This window comes from Tiliqua scincoides, chromosome 7 (genome assembly GCF_035046505.1).
Source record: "Tiliqua scincoides isolate rTilSci1 chromosome 7, rTilSci1.hap2, whole genome shotgun sequence".
Lineage (NCBI taxonomy): Eukaryota > Metazoa > Chordata > Lepidosauria > Squamata > Scincidae > Tiliqua > Tiliqua scincoides.
In genome coordinates this window covers 25,448,117-25,469,216 of record NC_089827.1, presented here as the reverse complement: position 1 = coordinate 25,469,216, position 21,100 = coordinate 25,448,117, and the positions used below count along the sequence as shown (strand labels likewise).

General features: G+C 42.1%; 1 protein-coding gene across 2 annotated transcripts in view; it reads left to right on the top strand.

The window, feature by feature from the left end:
- The first annotated feature begins 728 nt into the window (after nucleotides 1–728).
- Nucleotides 729–21,100, top strand: part of DNAJC2 (DnaJ heat shock protein family (Hsp40) member C2) — a 21,894-nt gene continuing 1,522 nt past the window's right edge. Inside the window, exons 1-15 of one of the 2 annotated variants that reach the window (XM_066633114.1) lie at nucleotides 729–904; nucleotides 5,187–5,377; nucleotides 6,685–6,760; nucleotides 8,048–8,146; nucleotides 9,614–9,755; nucleotides 10,685–10,765; nucleotides 11,800–11,865; nucleotides 13,667–13,758; nucleotides 14,344–14,465; nucleotides 15,534–15,683; nucleotides 17,559–17,647; nucleotides 17,731–17,800; nucleotides 18,741–18,925; nucleotides 19,558–19,658; nucleotides 20,781–20,888. In XM_066633114.1, coding sequence (XP_066489211.1) covers nucleotides 844–904; nucleotides 5,187–5,377; nucleotides 6,685–6,760; nucleotides 8,048–8,146; nucleotides 9,614–9,755; nucleotides 10,685–10,765; nucleotides 11,800–11,865; nucleotides 13,667–13,758; nucleotides 14,344–14,465; nucleotides 15,534–15,683; nucleotides 17,559–17,647; nucleotides 17,731–17,800; nucleotides 18,741–18,925; nucleotides 19,558–19,658; nucleotides 20,781–20,888 — 1,633 coding nt within the window. In that variant the 5' untranslated portion in view covers nucleotides 729–843. The remainder of the gene's footprint in view (nucleotides 905–5,186; nucleotides 5,378–6,684; nucleotides 6,761–8,047; nucleotides 8,147–9,613; nucleotides 9,756–10,684; nucleotides 10,766–11,799; nucleotides 11,866–13,666; nucleotides 13,759–14,343; nucleotides 14,466–15,533; nucleotides 15,684–17,558; nucleotides 17,648–17,730; nucleotides 17,801–18,740; nucleotides 18,926–19,557; nucleotides 19,659–20,780; nucleotides 20,889–21,100) is intronic. The other variant, XM_066633115.1, reaches the window with a different exon arrangement.

Below are 21,100 nucleotides of genomic sequence, written 5' to 3'. Positions count from 1 at the left end.
CCATGGTAAGGGAACAAATGTTCCCCTACCTTAAGGAGACCTCTGTGACTGCTGCCGCACCACAAGATGCAGTGCATGCCCCACTGGCACAGCTGCACTGGCACTGGAAAATTGGATAGGATTGGGCCCCAAATGTCCTCCTTTCCCCTGTGAACAGGCTCTGCACATCTTGTAATCAATAAACTATATGTAATAGTTTTAAATTTAATAGTACAGTGTTTCAATTAAACCACAAGAAATCAACACACGACTGTTTTAGCTTTTATTTTGCTTTCAGCTATATTTTTCTGGGGTGCCCTCATCTCTTCGGTGGTTATGACACCTGGTTACCCTGACTGACAGCCCAATCCTATGTATGTAATCCTATGTATGTACTCAGAAGTAAATCCCATTAGAGTCAGTGGGGCTTACTCCCAGGAAAGTGTGGCTAGGACTGCAGCCTTTGAGCCGAATCCTAGCCTTGTCTACTTACTTAGGAGTAAGCCCCATCGATTACAATGGGGCTTACTTCTGAGTGGTGTGCGGATAGGCTTGTAACCTTCGAGTCCCAGCCTAGGCAGGTCTACTAAGAAGGAAGTCCCATTGCAGTCAGTGGGGATTACTCCCAGGGAAGTGCGGCCAGGCCTGCAGCCGCCTGCGAGGTCTGCCTGCTGGTCCAGCTCCCCCCTCCCAGCCCCCAGCAGCAGCCGGAGGAAGGAGGGGAGCGACGAAGAGAAGGAGGGCGCCTGAAGGACCCGGAAGTGCTTGCCGGTCCCTTCACGCGCCGGCTCCTGGCAACCAGCGAGCGGGGCCGAAAGGGAGAAGCGCACGCCCGAGGCCCCACCGTCCCGTCCCGTCGCCACGATGCTGCTGCCGCGGTCGCCCGAGGGGCAGGTCACCGCGGTCAGCAGGCCCTTGTCTGCGGGTAGGTGTCCCTGCCCGTCCCTCGCCTGCCGAGCCCTGGGCGCCCCCTGCCCTCCTCTCCCCCGGGGGAGCGCACTCTGGGCGGCAGCGACTCCCCCCCCCTTCTTTAGGCTAGGGACGTGCGCTGGGTGGTGGCTGCGGAGGCCGGGGACAGCCCAAGCCTAGGCCTGTCTACTCAGAAGTAAGGCCCCTTAGAGTCAGTGGGCCTTACTTCCAAGTAAGTGTGAACAGGTTTGCAGCCTCACAGCCAAGCCTATGCATGTCTACTCAGAAGTAAGTCCCATTTATGCCATTGTTACTGGTAAGTCCCATTTATAAGTAAGTCCCATTATAGTCAGTGGGGCTTACTCCTACATAAGTGTGGTTTGGATTGTAGCCTGAGGCAGGTGAGGCAGAGCCTCCCTACTGGAGTCCTTTGAAAAGTGCTGCTGCTGTGTGAGACAACCCGTGTGTAGCGCATAGATTGTGAGTGCTTGGGCACCTCACATGGGGGTGGCACTTTTTGAAGGACTCCAGTAGGGAGGCTCTGCCTCACCTGCTTCCCCACCTGCCACATGCCACTGGTTTAGGCTCAGAAAAGAGCAGAGGGGGGTTGGAGTGTTGCTGCTGATTCCACAGATGGCTTTCGTAGGCTGGTGGTGAAAAAACACCTGATACCTGTGCCTTTGTAAGACCCTGTTTCGGACCTTGCGAGCACCTCTTCTGTTCTGTGTTGCTTCAGCCTTCCAGCAGGGCTGCTGAGTCATCTGAGGACAGGAGCCACATTTGTCCTGCTGTGGTTGTGTTGAATTGTTTCAGCATCTTCTTCTTCTTCTTCCCCAACTGTCTGGTAAATGGGGGACGTGGGTTTTTGAGCCAACTCACTGGACCAGGATGCCCACCCACTTTTCTAGGAACAAGAAATTCAAGGGCTTGAGCTTCCAGCCCTGGTACCAGCACTCAATGCCACAGGCAAAACCTGGTTAATGCCCACAAGTTGGAAAAAGAAGGGTCATGAATCCCCCCTTTGCATGTTTGCCCAGATTGGACATTTGAAGCATCTGATGCAGAGATTTTCAGTCTTTTTCATCTCACAGCACACAGACAAGGCACTAAAATTATCAAGCACACTATCAGGTTTTTGACAATTGACAAGGCACACAGTGCTGCCTGTGCAGGGCCCTACTAATAAAATGACCTTCACCCAAATTCCTGTGGCACACCAGTGAGCCATGGCACAGTGGTTGAAAATGGCTGATCTGATGCATCATGGGGTGGGGAGGAGTTGTCTTGCCTTGCTGGAAGTTTTGGGTTACAGGACAGGGATCCTGTGACAGCATAAGTAGAGTGGGAATCATACTTGGGAAGACATGTCAAGGGTTTGCTTTATTTTCTGTTTGCTTTTCAGCATTTTTGCCAACCTTTGGCACTCCCCCCTTTTTTGTCTCTCTTTGTAAAATCAGCCTTGTCTTGTTTTACCCTTGTATTTTCCCTACTATTGTCTTGATATAGCATACTGTCTTAAACTTCTTTCCTTTCACTAGTATATTCACAGTTCACTCAGAAGGGAACAGATTGTCACATCTCTCAGACTATCATAACCATAGCAGAAATAGCTTCTTGGATTTCACTCCTGTAAGGAAAGATGAAGGGCAGACTGGGCAAAGCAGTTAGTCGCTGGCACCTTCCTCCCTGCTGCCGTTTCAGTCTTGAAGTAGGGACAAAATGGGAAAGGTAGATGCTACCAGCTCCCAAATTAGAGCCAGGCAAGAGGTTGCATTGGATGAACCCCATCCCAGATTAACATGGAGTCTCAGAATCCAGGGAATTCTCTTAAAAGCTAACAGTAGTGGAACGTGACATTCCTTGGGTTGTTTCAAACCTTTGGTGGTTGTGTAACCACCAGACATTCCCCAAGCAGAGCCTTTTCATCATGGTAGATCCTAATTAGGACAGGGTGCATTCGTTGAATTTCTGCATGTTGTCAAAGGCTTAGCAGCTGTGCCAGAGAGTGAAAAAAGGTGGCAAAGATAGGTGATGCTGAAGCCTGGAGGATGGTAACCCTGCTTGTCTCTGGAAACCACTGATACCTTTGGAAATGGGGGAGTAAAAGTTCTCACCTGTTTTTGTCTCACCAAGACTATTAGCATGAAGGCAGAAACTTCATAGAGTGAATGTTTATAACTTTATTACTATTCACATAATAACAGAAGAAACATCTCTTTTTCAGAAGGGGCATCTATGTTTATTCTTATGGCTTTCATAGGAACAGCTATTTCAGTAGAACGTAGTCCTTAATGAATTTGAATGACTGTATTATTTTACTAATGTCAGAGCAGGGATGTGGACAATAAAGCAAATCCTCTGCCCCCACACTGCTGAGGAACATGGTGTTGTGTTACACAGTCCCCAGTGCAGTTTGCCCTTGTGTGAACACAGAGCTACAGAGCAGTAAGAATATTTAGTTGCTCCAGTTACAAAATTGTGCTGCTATGTAAATTTAGTCATAGGTCAGTGATAAACAGCCTTAGAATTGTCGTCATAAATCACACTGGGAGAAACAGATAGGTGCATGTATAGACTTGAAAAGAAATCATAGATATAATAGCAAAAAGAATTGCCTTAAAAGTAGTATTTTAGGGCCAATCCTATCCAGTTTTCCAGTGCTGGAGTAGCCATGCCAATGGGGCATGCACTGCATCCTGTTGTGGGGAGGCAATCACAAAGTCCTCCTCAAGTTATGGGAACATTTGTTCCCTTATCTCGGGACTACATTGCGGCTACACAGGTGCTGAAAAATTGGATAGGATTGGGCCCTTAATTGGTTAGCCATATTACAAATACTGTATTATTGTGACAAGGATGAGCACGTTTGTAATTCTCCAGAAAAAAATAATAGCATGGAACTTGTCTACCATGGGAAAATTCCTTTGTTTTCAGTCTGTAATCCAGTAGATGTTTACATTCACTCAGATTAATTGTTAAAATATATTGATGTTCAGAGCTGGGGTGTGCCAAAACATTTTCAGGTTATTAGAGTTATGAATTTCTAACCATTTAGGAGTTTGCCTTGAATGACAAATGACATTTGCTCATCAGAGTGATTCATATTCTAATTTACTAGCTACTTCTCAAACAATTTCAATTTACAAAATTCTAGAGGCATATATTTGTGATAGGCAGCCCAATCGTATCCTGTGGGCACTGGGAAGCCACCAGAGGTCTCCTCAGAGGAAGGCGACTTTTGTTCCCCTCCCTCCCTCAAGGGAAGGAAAGCCCCAGCCTCCACAGTGGGCTTTCTCAAGTCTGTGCTAGCAAATTTGCTGGTGCAGATCCAAGGAGCTCCGTGTCAGACTTGTAAGCCCAACATAGAGCTTTGGATCCAGTGGATCCCTCTCCCGGTTCGCCCTCCCCACCCAGTTCTGCCCCAAAAAGGTGATCCACCACTGCAGTGAACTTGCTTTCCGGCACATTTACGACACCTAGCACCATAGGATTAGGCCCTCAATCTTCTACCATTCACCAAGTCACTATAGTCCAGTTGTAATCATTATATTTGCTGTGGACAGCTGTTTATATGGGACAATAATCTGGGAATCATTTGCCATAGATAGAATTATATAGGTTGTCTGCATTGGGCAAACAACCTATATAGTGATTGTAGTGATTAATGGATATGGTGCTGTAAATTAAGACTTGCTTCCATTTATGTGCAATTGTGCATTAAGTACTTGTTTTGACATAATTAAAAACACATATTCAATAACCTGGACTCTAGTGCTGAGGTGAATCTGAAAAAAACTAGGCTGGAAATCCAACTATATCCACTTATAACTAGTTATACAGCAAATGATCACATTGGTTCTTGATGTGACTTGTGGCATGCAAAGGGATGGAGCAATTAAATTAGTTCATTTAAAATGCCTGTTCATTAAAAGTTCATTAAAATACCTGTGGCATCCAAAAATGTTGGCTATGCAAAGTCTGTGAACCAAGAGTGTCTTTAATGTAACAGAGATACTATACTTGATACAGACATTAAAACGTCCAACAGATATGCAACCAGCCTAAAACACCTACATAAAGAGCCAGGTTTTAACAAGCTACTAAGATGTCAGTAAAGAAGTATTCAAGCGAAGTTCCAAGAGCAGAATGATCCCTAGCCTGAGTACCGCTAAAGAGAAGGAGTCACTTCAAAAAGCTGGATGTGGAACAGCACCCTGCTCTGCTCCAGGTCTGAGGGAGCAGGGAGAGGTATGTGGGAAGAGGTGTTCCCTAAGTTCATTTTATGCTTTCATTCACAGCTTCTGTGCCTTGCCAGGTTGAGCCAGTGGGAAGATGGTTTGAAGCATTTATTAAGAGGAGAAACATACATGTTTCTGCCTCTTTCCAGGAACTGGAGGATGAGAAAGAGCTCTCTGAAGAGTCAGGAGATGAAGAATTACAGCTGGAAGAATTTCCTATGTTAAAAACACTTGATCCAAAGGACTGGAAGGTACATTATCTAATATTTGTCCACAGTTTTAGTGATAGTTTCATGATAATTTCCTACGGTTAAGAATGATTACTACAGGTAAGTAATGAGACATTACTTTTGCATCTTTTATTCAATGTGTGGTTTGTTTTTAAAGACTGTTTTCAGAGGTATTGTCTTTAGTGAAGGTTACTTTCAGAAACAAAGTAAACATTATATAATGTTATAGAAGCGATGTCATCAAGGTAATAGATTTGAGTTAACTTTCATCTAAAAAGTTGTGTGCCCGTTGGGCAAAAAGGCAAGGTATGTATGTATGTATGTATGTATGTATGTATGTATGTATGTATAAATAAATAAATAAATAAATAAATAAAGGAGCCTTTTATTCTTAAAGGAAATTTCTTTCACTTTTTTTTTTTAAGAACTGAGTAAATAGCATTTTGTGCCATCTTCTCTTTTCAGTATTAGATTGTATTGGTATTGGATTGTGTTTATAAAGTGGCAGTTCTGCCGGTGAGAAATACTAACTGAATAATTTCAGGCTGAAACCTCAGTATCTAGTTCTGATGGAGTAAATGAAAGATTGAGGAGATCACACATAGGCTAACAGGGACAATATGCAATACTGCTGAATTCTGTGCTCTAAGCTGTCAGTAAGCAGGCATTGCCTCTGCCTTGCACTGAATTTGTGCATTTCTGTTATGGAACTGTGCTTATAGCTGCTGTGCTCATTTGCCTTTCTCCAACTGCCATGGAACCTGTTTCTAGTTAGAGAAGAACAGCACAGCTTATGTGGGCTTTTGTTCAGTGTCTCTCTGTTGTGCTTCAGCCATTTTTGCCCAATGTTACATGTATGCAACAGGGATCAAATGTGTACACCTGTGGGCTGGGCAGAAATATGTTAAGGGTACTGAAGCAGCAAAGAAAAGAAGAAAACTTGATGGTTGAGTAAAGGCAGGGAGCACAGTAGTGGCTAGAAAGCAGGCAGCAATATTTAGGAATGGCAAGTGGGCACAGGAGGGACTGTTAGTGAACTTTGCTGGTTGTCTGCTTCTTGCGACTAGCAACTGCTCACCATAGATAGGTAGCAAATAATGTTGCAACTATTCTGTTAGTAATTACAATGGCAACCTCTTGGAATTGGGGACAACCTAGGCTAAATAGTTTGTCCCAATCTATTTAAATTTTAGCAGCTGCACATGTATGCTTTACCAGAAATACTTTTCTCTTTCTGTATATATTTAGATTTTATGCTATATTGGTCCCATAATTTCATACTGCAAAATTCACAGTGGATGATAATTGTTAATATGCTTTCTTTTTAGAATCAAGATCACTATTCAGTTCTTGGATTGGGGCATATAAGATACAAGGCCTCTCAGAAACAAATCAAAGCAGCTCGTAAGTACTTACCATTCATTTTTGGTTGTGGGGATAGTTCCATAATGTCATTTTAAAAACATGCATTTTGTAAAGGAAGGGCATATTTATACTAATAGTGAACTCAGATCGTTGAGTGCTTATTTGTTTGACTATGCGTTGAGGCCACCTGCTAGTGAGCCACAAACTTGGAGATTCCCTTGGTATGCAGATATTGATATGTTTGTAAATGTCAAAGAAAAGAAAAAAAAAACCCAAAAATATTGGATGCAACATGTGCATGCTCAGTGGCTCATAGGAGCCTTGTATACATAGGTGGAATTGCAACCCAAACTGCCAATGCCTTGCATATGCAGTTACATTTTCCCATTAACTTCAAAGGCAGCTGCTGTAGCTTGTTTGTGGGCAGCCCAATTCTAACCTGCAGTGGAACAGGCAAGCCAGCTGGCCAAAGTCCAAGATCTGCCATGGGCGAGGCTGGTGCACATCCTTTTGCAGGCCTCCCCAACTTGAAAGGAGGTGCAAAAGTGCCTTATGGCATGTTTGCAACATTCCAGGGCCGTATGAAGGACTTGCGTCAGCCCAGGACCACCTTAGGATTGTGCTGTAAGAGAGTGAGCTGCAAACCAGGATTTCCCTGATTCAAATGTTACTTTTGCCAGAAGCACACTAGGTGGCCTTAGGCAGTTCCTCTCCCTCAGTCTCAATCAGCTCCTTCAGCTGCAACATGGAGATAATATTTACTGAAATTACAAGGTTTTTAAAGGTCTTCATCAAGATAACACATGTGAAATTGTTTTGCACACTCAGAAAGCACTCTACAAATAATAGATAGTATTATAATTAGGCCTTGCAAATTTCACTAGCACCCCAATCCTTACCAACTTCCCAGCGCCAATGGAGCTGTGCCAATGGGGCGCATGCTGCGTTCTCGGGGGGCAGTCACAGAGACCTCCTCAAGGTAAGAGAATATTTGTTGCGTTGCGGCTGCTTTGGCCCTGGAAAGTTGTTTAGGATTGGTCTGTTAAACCTTTCTTGTCCAATGTGACATATGCGCAACAGGATCAAGTATGTACACCTGTGGGCTGGGCGGAAATGTGTTAATGTGCTTGGTTAAACACAAGCTAACTGAACTTCGTTATGCTGTTATATAAAATATGACAGGTCTGGAGAGCTATCAAAGTGCAAGATATCATTAAGTGTTTTTTTCTGTTTAAAAGAGATAATGAGGGAATATGTAAATGAGCATAAAACCAATGAAGTAAATTATCTTTGAATTTAACCATTTTTAAAAATAAACACTCATAGATAAAGCCATGGTTTTGAAACACCACCCAGACAAGCGAAAAGCAACAGGAGAACAGATAGAGGAAGGGGACAATGACTACTTTACCTGTATAACAAAAGGTAATAACTAGAGAGATTGTCTAAAATTCTATATATTCTTATCTATATATTTGTATAGGAATATGCATAAAATTGCCTAGTCGTTTATCTGTGTGGCTTGCATGTATAAAATGTAATAAGTTCTTTCCATAGCTTGTTTGCAAATGGAACATTTGCATTTGCAAGGTGTCAAGTACACTGATGGGGCTGCATTATTATAATTCATATTGATACTATTCAGTCATGAAACAACGTTGAAGAAACTTCAAAGCTGACTTTTGATAGTCATTGTTCCTGATCAATTTCTTTTCAGGTTAGGAGGCTGTTATGTTCTAACCTGATTCTAGAGACTAAGGGCCCAATCCTATGGTCTGCACTGCGCCTCCGTGGTGCGGACCACAGTCACAAACGTGCCGTAAGGCTCCCCGCCGGGCTCCCGCCGGAGTCACTGGTGCCAGAGGCTCATTGGTGACTGGGGGCTCCCTGAGGGCCGCATTGAGAGGCCTCGAGGGCCGCAAGTGGCAAGTTTGGGCACCCCTGGCCTACACAGTATAGCAGAGGTTCCTGAACTGAGGCGTTACAACACTCCAGCCAGGGAACTTCTATCACTGGCCCCCTAAGTGGCGAGGTGACAGAGGTGGCAGCAACACGATCACCATGATTGTGCCGCCACCAGGGAGGAAAGGGTTTTTTAAAACTTACTTGGGGGTCACTATGTCTCTGGAGGGTCCAAGGAGTCCATGACTCTATCTGCAGGCCTCCCTGCACCTTTAGACTACTGTAAATAGGGGGGGGGAACCTGGTTTTTGTCACCCAGGAAAGTTTTTTAAAAACCCTTTCTTCCCCGGCAGCGAAGCAATCATGGCTATTGTGTTGCTGTCCCACCCCTCTCCCACAAATACTTATCTGTCCCATACTCTCCCTATGAGTTTGGGGACTTCTGCAGTATAGTATTGTAGCTTTAACTTTCTACTTCAGTGTTTCAAAAACTGTGGGTTGGGACCCACTAGGTGGGTCGTGAGCCAATTCCGGGTGGGTTCCCATTCATTTCAATATTTTATTTTTAATATATTAGACTTGATGCTATCATGGCATGTGACTACATTTGGGGAAATGTTACAGCTCTGTACTTTTAACAGGCTAATACGTATATGCTTTTAACAATGATAGTCAATGGGACTTAGTCCTGGGTAAGATTGCATCCTAGGATTGTTAAAAATTTTCCTGCTTGATGATGTCGCTTCCAGTCATGACATCACTTCCGGTGGGTCCCGACAGATTCTCATTAAAAAGTGGGTCCTGTTACTAAATGTGTGAAAACCACTGTTCTACTTTCTGTCTCAAGACTATTGAAAAAATTCAAATGTTATTTACCTCAATTAAAACAGGATTGCCATTTTCATTCTATGAATCAAAAAATATTGGGGCAAATTAGTCGTGTTTGTCTTTCTATCTCATAACTTGTTGCTTTGTAATTTCATTTTTCAGCCTATGAAATTTTATCAGATCCTGTGAAGAGACGAGCATTTAATAGTATAGATCCTACTTTTGATAACACAGTTCCTTCTAAAAGTGAAGCAAAGGAAAACTTCTTTGAAGTTTTTTCACCAGTTTTTAAAAGAAATGCAAGGTAATCTAGTTTACAGGTTGTCTTTTCTTTTACTCCAACTTGTTGGCGATAACCTTTGTATCCGTAATGTCTTTTATCCCACCTATTTGTGGGGCTAGTAATCAAAAGCAATCGAGACAATTGTTTTAGAGGTTTCTGCTGAAGAGTCAAATCCAAGGACTGTTTAGGTTGATATACTTGAATTGAAACAAGTTCACATTCTGATGTTAAGTATGCATGGTAATATGGTTTGTAATATGCATGGCTATTGCAATTTTCCATGGAACACCTTCCAGAGGAGTAGCTGTGTTACGCTGCAGCAGTAAAAACAACAAAGAGCCCTGTTGCACCTTAAAGATTAACATGTTTATTTCAACATAAGTTTCCATGAACTATATAGCACGCTCCCATCAGATGCATGAAGTGAAAGTCCTTGTAGGCAGAGTGTGTGCATGTGATACAATACACACATGAATATAGGGAGAAAAAATTGACAACAGCAGAGTGAATATGTAAAAAGAAATGAAACTAGCCTGGTTGTGTAACAAGCTTCAAGCAAACTATACTTACCTTGCATAATTTTTTGATGCTACATTGCACCTGACAGTTGTGACTGCTTTTAGTTCAGTGGTGTTGGGTGCTTGGAATGCTCCTTCACATTATCTTTGGTCAGCTTGCAACACAAATACCACTGCTCAGAGCAGGATGAAACACTGGCATTAGCTTTTCTGTCTCCATTGACATGTGCCAGGGCATCAAGTGAGAAGGGTAGAATTGTTTCTTTTGATTTTGAAATTCTATTTAATGAAATGGAATTTGGAAGATAGAATATGAAGATCAATATACTGCAGGTTCAGCTGTCTTTTGTGGCGTGGTCCTAACGCATAATCAAAGCAACTATTTCTGTGCAAGTTTTACCTTAATGAATGGTATATCCCTTATTTCTGCAGATGGTCAAATAAGAAAAATGTTCCTAAGCTGGGGGATATGGACTCATCGTTCGAAGAAGTGGATGCGTTTTATTCATTTTGGTAAGTAAATGAACGATTTTTCCCGTATAATTTATACCTACCCTATGATGGTCTTTTGGTGGTGGTGTCGGGGAACCTGACTCACAATATTCTATTCGTAGATGTAAATCCTTGGACCGGTTGTTCACTATAAATAGAAAACTGTAGAAGTTGTTTGAAATCTAGATGAAAAATAAAAATAAAGGAATGAGATGGAAAGATTCTGTTGCATTTGCATTCTGGCGAGTTATCCATGCAACCTGCACTCTTTCCGTAGCCTTTTTCAGCACAGGCAGTTGCAGTTGTAATTAAGGCTACAAGTAAGTGTAAGGCTATACACACTTACTAGTTTGTACCTTGAACTCAGTGGGGTTCTTTCTGAGCAGATATAGATAGGCTGGTGCTGTAAGTAGGTTTCATCAGTGGCAGACCTGAGGGGGGGGAAAGCCCCATGTGCCGTGCCCATCAGCCTCATGGGGGTGGCACCACCATGCCAGCTGCACTGCCACCCACCATGCCACCTCTGCCTGTCCTCCACAGCTGTTCCAGGTGCAGGCAAAGCCCTGAGCAGCATTCAGGACCGCACCAAAAGTCTTCTTCCAGCGCGGTCTGAAGTAGTACTTCCTGGAAAACGGAAGTACTGTTTAAGACCATGTTGGAAGTCTCAGAAGGCTTTTGGCGCAGTCTCGAATGCCATGCGAGGCTCTGTGCGGTTCTTCCTTTGTGCTTTCTGTATTCATACGTTTTTGGAGGAGATTGGGATGGGTCCACAGAGGAGAGACAACAGTGCCATTTCCATATCCTAAGACTTTATCCTGTGTTGTAACAGAACCATCAGAACGAAAACTGTAGTCAATAGTATTCTCATTTAAATGCAAATTTTCATAAACTTGGAAAACACCACAGCAGAAACACATCTGACAAAATAATCAGTAATATTGAATCCTCATATTAAAAATGCAGACAACTACTTGGGAAAATATAGTACTACCCTTCTAACATTTTACTGAGGACCAAAACTATGCTTTCTCTTTTCTGACATTGTTGTACATTAGGTATAATTTTGATTCTTGGAGAGAGTTTTCCTACTTAGATGAAGAGGAAAAAGAAAAAGCAGAATGGTATGTATCTAAAACGGTCCTTTTAAAGGTGTGATTTGCAAGTATGTAATTACTAGCATGGCAGTAAGCTGACCCACATGTGATAGTCCAGGGTGATGGGCAGCACAATCCTAATTTGCGCTGGAACAGGCAGGACAGTGTGCCTTCGCTGTATCCAGCGCATGTTTCAGGCAGCCAGAGGCTCAGCCAGGGGCAAGCGAAATGTTTCCCCTTATCCTTGGGAGAGCCACTGAAGTCCCAGTGGGGCTACTCAGATTCATGCCATCTCCGGAGGTGGTGCAAAACCAAGCAGCCCGGGACTGCCCTGGGCTGCCCACGAACGGGTTCAGGATCTGACGTAACTGCCAAGTCCTGGCCCCGCCTACTGCTACCCACCCGCCTGCCTCCGGGAATACCGGCCGCCCACCCTCCCCTTGCCCCAGAACACCTCCCTCCCACCCTCCCCACACCCACCCAGACCCCCACACTGTGGCTGGACCCAGCACGAGGAGGTCCCTTGCACCAACCTCCCTGCAGTTGTGTCGTGCTTTATGGCACTTTTGCGACAACATTGGGTCGGCGCAAGGGACTTACATTGGCCCAACTCAACTTTAGGATTGGGCCCTAAGGCTGCAATCTTATGCACACTTTCCAGGGAGAAAGCTGCATTGAGCACAATGGGACATTTCTGAGTAGGCATACATGGGATTGTGCTGAAAGAATTCATAATCAAGATACATTAATTTAGGTTTATTACAAGTTTCACTGCATGTTCTTGCATGTTCTCCAAGAAGATAAAGACTGGTAAGATGATGGATTTCCCCCCAATGTATCTTGAGATAATGTTAAATGTTTATTCAAGTGACGTATATGATTGAGTGGCTAATAGCATTTATGTGGGAGGCAGTGAGTGTGATTTGTGTGTATGCTTGCAATTGGGGTTGGGATAAAAAGATACCACTTTTCTGTTCAGCTGTAGAGTATCCTAAAAGAATAATGCTGCAATCCTATACACACCTACCGGGGGTTACTCCATAGAACACAGTGATACTTCTGAGTAAACATACACAGAATTGCACTAGTGAAAGCTATGTATTCTGGTTGAAACTGCTCCAAAAACTTTGCAGCCCAACCGCCATAACTCCCCATACGGAAATGCAGCAGTGCCAGTGTGACACCCACTGCATCCCATGGGGGAGTTTCGACCTCGAGACCTCCTCAGGGCAAGAGAACATTTGTAAGCCCCTGCCAGCCTGTAAGCCCTCTACTCAGTCCTGCACCAGATATATTGCTTGCACAGGTCTGAGTGGACCCATGAAGGCAAAGTGAGCTCAGGAAGGCAGTTTAGATTCAGCATATGCCTTTACTGCTGAACCCATCCCCTTCCTGGTCCCAATCTGCCCTCTTTGCCCCTGTCGCTGCCACATTTAACCCACCCCCCTGCCTCCCTCTGGCCCACCTACCCTTACTGTGGCCAGTGGACATCTTGAGTCCACTGATACACCGAACCAGCCACTCACTGCTTGCGGTAATGGCCAGCCTGCGCACTCCAGCATGTTGTGTTTTGAAACAGCCAGAGAGCACCTGGCACCGCCAGCACAACTAGGCAGTGCTAGGCACCAAAAAGATTGGGGCCTCCATCACTGCATTTGTAGAGTCCCTACTTCCATTTGTGTCATTGAAGCCCCATTGATGATGTAACTGTCCTTAGGGATTGTGGAATACATGTAAATATCCTGTTGAATTGCAGACTCTCCAAAACTGGTCTCAGACTTGCATGTAGCAGTGCTTTCTACTCACCACTTTTCTTCTTCCTTTGTAGTCGAGATGAGCGGAGGTGGATTGAAAAGCAGAACAGAGCAGCCAGAGCACTAAGGAAAAAGGAAGAGATGAACAGAATAAGGACTCTAGTTGGTAAGTTTTTTCAAAGAGACTGTGAGCCCAATTCTGAGCTGCCCAGGGTGCGGGGCTGCAGTAGCGCCAAAAATGGCTGCCGCCGCATCCTGTGCACTTTCATCCCCTTCCTCAGGTAAAGAGAGCAGACCTGCAATGGGGCTACTTGACTCACTGCCAACGAAGAGGTCGGCAGCTAATCAGAAGCCTCCATGTTGGGCAGTGAGCCCAACACGGAGGCTTTGGATCCGATGGAGCGTTGCTCTACCAGCCCCACCTCCCTCCCTTCTCGCTCCTCCTCCCCTTGCCCTCTCCCCACTTTCTGCCACCCTGTAACGCCTCTTCCCTGCCCTCCGCCCACCTCCCTCCTCCCCGTCTCCCACCGTGCCCCCACTTACCTCTCCGCTGCTCAGCGGTCTGCGCGACAGCTGAGCAGTGGAAGTCAGGTGTCTGCCCGGTGGTAGCCTAGCACTGGCCATCTTTATGGCACGTTTGCGCCCCTGCACACTGGTGGTGAGCCGGCGGGCTGAGCTCAGGATTGGGATCTGTGTCATTACATTTTAGCCTTTATATAGACACATAAATGCATTTTCTTGCTTTTCGTAGACAGTGCATATGCCTGTGATCCAAGAATAAAGAAGTTCAAGGAAGAAGAAAAAGCAAAGAAGGAAGCAGAAAAGAAAGCAAAGCTAGAAGCAAAACGAAAAGAACAGGAAGAGAAAGAGAGGGTAAGTTTCAAGTAGATTTTTAAAAATTTAATGTTTTTTAAATGCATACACAGTCTCTGGTTTCTTGCCAATATGACAAAAATTAAACACCAGCAGCTGTCTTGAAATTTAGTATGTAGTTAGACAGAACATGAAACTATGATTAAACCACTGAAACTGTATAGAACAAACCATGATTTATTGGTTTGTAACCACAAAGCATGGTTTGTTTTAAACCAAGAACCAAAGCAGCAAACTTTTTACTTTTTCCTGGCAAGCCAAAGTTGTGCTTGTAATGGTAAATCATGGTTTAGTGTTGTCTGCCCTTTCTGTTTTTGCAAAATGCTGAGCAAAAAATGCAGATTTTTTTTTTTTATTTGAAGCCAAAGACTTGAATTTAACCCTGGTATAAATGGTGCATTCTTAGAAGACTTTTGGCACAATCCTATACTGTTTGCACCGGCAGAGTGCATGCTGCACCACCTCAAGCTGTCACAAACATGCCGCAAAGCATGTTGTGACAGTGTAGGTGTTAGGAGTGCCTGTGGAAATACCTGTGCCATCCCACCAGTACAGGCCTCAGTGTGTGCCATAGCAGGTAAGCTCTGCACCAGGCAGCAGAAGGGGCAGGATCATCAGCAGCAGTGCACGCTGTTTCCTGTTCCTCTTCCCAGGCCAGATCCACTCAGACTTGTGCCAGCAATTTAAAAAAGCACCGCTCTGAGTAGGCCCGTGGCCATGGCTGCAGCCTTCCCCAAGGCAAGGGGACATATGTCTCTTAGCTGGAGGAGACCTCTGGATTGCAAATTCTCCTGCGGGATACAGCGCAAACCATGCCGGCCCTGTTGCATCAGGGAATTTCAGTAGGATTGGGCTGTTTGTGTGCTCCCTATATCAGTAATTCCTCTGCAACAGTTGCAAGTATGCAAGCTTTTATAGAACAACATGCAGGCAGACAGCCTGGACGCTAGAGGGACACAGCCAGAACATTACCAGGAAGCTGTAAAAACAGCTGTTAAAAAATTGTTTTTAACTTGACGTGGGTTTGGTATCGGAGTCAAGTGATTTCTGTGTTTTTCTTTCTCTCAGCAAAGACAAGCAGAATTGGAAGCTGCACGGTTAGCTAAGGAGAAAGAAGAGGAAGAAACTAGACAACAAGCACTACTGATGAAAAAAGAGAAAGATATACAGAAAAAAGCAATTAAAAAGGAAAGACAAAAACTGCGAACCACCTGCAAGGTATAACCTTCAAAACTTTCTGACTTGCAAATCCTAGAATGTTCATCCAGAATAGGACTCATTGGCCCTAATCCTGAAACCAGAAAGTTTGTTTCATGCCTAGTTGGTAGTGTACAGCACTCAGTTTAAAAATGCAGTATCCTTACCTTCACTTAAATTATTGAAAAAGTAATATCACTGTGCACTGAGGCAAGGTATGGTTTGTCCTGATTGTATCTGGTTTATAGATGGGAAGCTGGGACTACTAGGATGCTAAACTGTATTATGTGCATAAGAGTTCTTGTCATGTTTTGCACTGATGTGGCAAGAGCCTTGGACCTAATCAAACTGCTGTGTTTTGAGCCTGGACTGCATGAGCCTGAAAGGGCATTTGCATGGTTACTGGTGAAGAGTTCTCACATGGAGGAGTTTCAGCTATCAAGAGATCTGAACAAATGCCTCCTTCCCCTCTTCTAGTTAACTAAGAGACTATTTGTAGGGAATCTCAAGACTGCTGAGATTCCATTCAGTGTACCTCGCACTTCACACCACAACCATATCCCTACATAATAATTTTTATCTTTGTTCTATTGTATTTTCTGCTTTGTTCCTGTAATAAAACAATCATAGATTTCCTTTTTAATTTTCACATCATTTTAGTTATTGCAGAAAAAAACAGACCCTTCTTGGTAATTTAATATTTCGTAGGAACACATCTCCCTGCATGACCTCATCCATTCTCTCAGATTACAAAAAAGACCTTCACTATTTAAAATACAATACAGTGTACTTGTAGCAGGGTCTTTTCTCTCAAAGCCCAGTCCTGTGTGAGCTTCTACATCTTGGAAATTATGCAGTTTTTAACGTATTTTATCTTTAGAAATCACTGCAAAATGTTACTTGATTCTGTAGCTGATTTTCTAGTCTAAAGTGTGCAAGTTTAGTAGTTTCTTGATTTTGCTCTCTTTTTGGTTTGCTTTTTTTTTTTTGTAAGCTGCCTTAAGATAAACAGTCAGGTCTTGGTAGCCAAGTCAAAATGTGTGAACCCTATCCTTCTTCTTCGCCAAAATCTAGGGCATATTTACTCTGATATAAATCCCACTGTGTCCAATAGAGCTTACTCACAAGGAAATTAATAAATGAATAAATAACTCTGTGGGTGCAAACCTAACCTCTTCCCCACTTCCAAGCTAGAGACAAACTTCTTGTCACTCTTGCCAAACAGCAGTGGGTCATCTCTCAGTTTAAAGAATGGGCTGCTCTCATACCTGAAATTCATCTTTCGAGGACAGCAGCATGTCTTCTTATGGATGCATACATTTGTGTGATTCATCATCATGAGGGCAGTGTCATCCACTTGTAAATCAGTTTCTGTTATCAAGAACTGCTTTGAGAATTATATTATGGTTGAAATGTTGTATATCAGTGTTGTTAAATAAAATCCTTGAGGTGGAATAATTTTAAAAGCAATGAAGTTGATCTGCAACTTAAAAGTGACCCCAACACCTCTTTTTGCACAAGGTGCAAAAGGATTGCTTCTTGTTGTGTAACTTTGTGAAGTGATAATAGACCGTGATTCATCATGCCTGGGAACCTATGATATTTCTCTCAGTACTTAGAGAGAAAACTGGATGTGAATGTGAACTGAAATTCTGTAACTGGATGTGTAATGAGATGTGAACTTGCTCTTCCTAATTTCTTTCAAACAGTTGTCATATTTAAATGCATACACCCATATGCAACTACGCAATCCATGGATTTTTCTTAAAAGATAGGGCTGTAGTTCCATATCTGAACAGGAAATTGTATAATAGAATCCTGGTATTTGCTTGACATCTCTGTATCTAACTCTACCTTTCTGAAATGTGAAGATAGTGTGTGGTGTTCTGCTTTCAGAACTGGAATTACTTTTCTGATAATGAGGCTGAGTGTGTGAAGATGATGGAAGAAGTAGAAAAGCTTTGTGATCGTCTGGAGTTGGCAAGGTATGCTTTCCTAACCTACATTATGTTTTTTGACCTTCAACTTTCTACTAGATCTGAAATATCGTTCAATAATTTATTTTTAGTCTGCAGTGCTTGAATGAAGCACTTACATCCACAACAAGGGAAGAAGGAAAGGCTGCTGTAGAAAAACAGGTAATTATTTATCTTTTGTCCTGTAACAGTGAATCAACATGATGACAATATTGGAGCAAGCCCATTAAGTGAATATGAATTAATAAGTGTGTTGTGTAGATACCACTTGCCCTGCAGAACTGTATTTCCAAAGAGAGAATTTACAACTGCTTGCACGACTAATAATACCTAGTTTTATTGCACTTGATTACCCTAGCTAAATCTTATTGCATGAAGTACAAGAGCAGTATACCTAGAAGTTAGCAGGTACATTTGCATATAAAACACTCTTGCATGCCTGATACATAGCAGAAAAAATGGGATGCTACTTCCCCCTTTTGTTTTTTGAGCATAATGAGATGTCATATCTTAGACCTTTAAAAGGTGAGATGCTGAGCTGAGTAAATGTGACCTGAATTGTGCCCACCCTTTATGTAGAGATTCATATCAAAATCATTACTAGCTGAGAAAAAAAGACTGCCTGTTTAGCTACCAAGCTGAATTGGCTCATGTCAAAACTTCATCTGGGATAATGTTTTGATTTTATTAAGTCTAATGTGCACGTGCAGTGAAATCCTGGCTACACAAATCGGTGAAAACAGTCTTTCCTTTAGTGGGCTTGGGAGTTTCCTGTCAGAATTACATATAAGTCTAAAACTGCCAATTACATGCAGCTGATCTGCCCAAATCCAGAACAAATCTTGTATAACCACTTTCATGTGAAAATTGAAACATGCTAAAATTATTTTAAAAACTTTATGATTACTCTGCAAGTTGCTATCCTTTTTTATAGTGTACTTGCTCACAAGTCTATTTTTGTTGGATTTTGTTGTCTCCGACAGTGACTATTGGAACAAAAAGAAGCAGGGGACTTATGGCAGTTGCCTTACATTTTGGGAGAAGAGTTTTGGGCATGGAATAACTCAATACTAAGACATATTTTGTTTTTATATTCACATAGATAAACGAAGTAAACGAACAGATTAAAAGAGAGAAAGAAGAAGCAGATGCTCGTATGCGACAAGCAACAAAGGGTTCTGAAAAATCAACAAGTGGAGGTGTAAGTGGAAGTAAGAACTGGTCTGAAGATGATTTACAGCTATTAATTAAAGCTGTAAACCTGTTTCCTGCTGGGACTAATTCAAGGTATATATATATATATATATATTTTTTTTAATTAAACACTTTCACTCTGTGTTTGTGTGTTTGCACACAAACTTTTATTTTAATTTTTAAAAAATAATAAATAAGTATGAATAGGAGCAGGCAGGAGGTTGAATCTGTTAAATAAGAATTTTCACAAATCAGTTTCTCACACCTATACAAACTATTCTGCCCAGGGATCTTCATAAAGTCAGTGATCAATTGTCATTCCTGCCAAAACATTCTTAAATGATGTTTTGTTTTCCTGATTGCATAATAATCAGCTGGTTTGAAATTTGGGTGTGAAGGGGACAGAATGCATTTTCAAGGGAGGCTTTTTCTACTTCAACAAATATGTATTTTTCCAATGTTATTATATTATTTGAAATTGCTGACTGTGAGCATGATACATAGCTAAGAATCATGCAACTCTTATTTCGAAAGATTCACTGGTATCATCCAAAACCATTCTAGAGTTACAGCCATTGAACAAATAACTTCATTAATGGATAAAGACACTGAAGTTTCTTGTGAAGTTATGTATACATTATTGCTTTTAAACTAGCCAGGCAATTAATTGCACCACGTTTCAAGAATATTTGTAAGGTTTCTTTGCTTTCTTTGTACACATATAGGTGGGAAGTGATTGCCAATTATATGAATTTGCACTCTACTGCAGGAATAAAGCGAACTGCAAAAGATGTTATCAACAAAGCAAAGAGCCTCCAGAAACTTGGTATCTTTATCTTTGTAAGATGGTCTGCATGCTTCCATTTTACTTGCTAGTAAATTCAGCTTATGTTCTAGAAACATTAATACATTCCTGGCTGTCCAGTTCCAGCTCCTTTCCACATTCTGAGGCAGAATGAAGTGTGTGAACAAACATCTATACTCTCTTCAGTCTTGGTTGTTGAAAACTTCAAATTCCAAAATATCACTCAGTTATTATTAGTAATTTGGGTGCCTTGGACCACATGAATATCAACATTCTGTCACAATACTAATACATCTTAATATTATTAAGGGAGGGAGGCACAAGCACGCCTTTCTCTGTCAATAATGCTGAATGTAATTGGTTAAGCTTTCAGGCAGCTGTTACAAATTGCTGTCGCTATTCACTAGAGCAGGCGTCTCCAAACTGTGACCCACATATGGCCCCCACAAGATTTAATTTGGACCACAGCATCTTAAAATATTTTGGTGTTAATTTTTTTGCTAATGTTTGACATTTTTATCATGAGAAATATTTCTCAGTTTAAACATGGCATTTTTCTTTGTAATTGTCACATTTAAGTAAAACTTCATTCACTTAAAATGTGTTCATTTATAAAACTATATGATGTGACCCTCATACTGAAAAAGTTTGGAGACACCTGCACTAGAGACAAAAGCTAAGGGATCAAATTAGGGTTTCTCACTTTGGGTCAAGTCCCAGCAGGTGGGTTGCGAGCCAATTTCAGGTGGGTCCCTATTCATTTCAATGTTTATTTTATTATATTAGACTTGCTATTAGACATGATATGACTGCATTTGAGGAAATGTTACAAATCTGTACTTTCAACACGCTACTATTTATATGCTTTTAACAATGATGGTCAATGCGGCTTACTCACAGTTAAGTGTGGATAGAATTGCAGATGCCACTATACATGGAAAAAATACTTCCATAATTTAATGCAAATTCACATTCATGACACAGAAATTCAGGTAGATGTCCTGACCATTAGCCTTTAAAACTTAATAACACCAATTGATTTTATGTTAAATTTTTGTTTGGGGTAGGGCTATTTAAAACTTCATCTTGTATTATTAGTAATTATGTCAGCTACTCCTACTCAGTCTGTCTTATTCTCTTCAGATCCTCATCAAAAGGATGACATAAATAAGAAAGCTTTTGATAAATTTAAAAAAGAGCATGGAGTTGTGCCACAGACTGACAGTGCTACACCATCCGAACGTTTTGAAGGTAAACATGGAAGAAATTATCCTTTTTTAAAAAAAAACAACAATCTGTGGACTATTCTACATTGACATCTGCTTAAGAAAATGCTTTCAGTTTTGCCACTGGATGCTAGTTGAGGTTTTTCCTTTGAATGGCACTGCCCTGCTTCATTGAAGTCCTTGTGGCCAAATATAGTGTCACTTACATGGTGGATGTCTTTTTCATTGCTTCTCTTT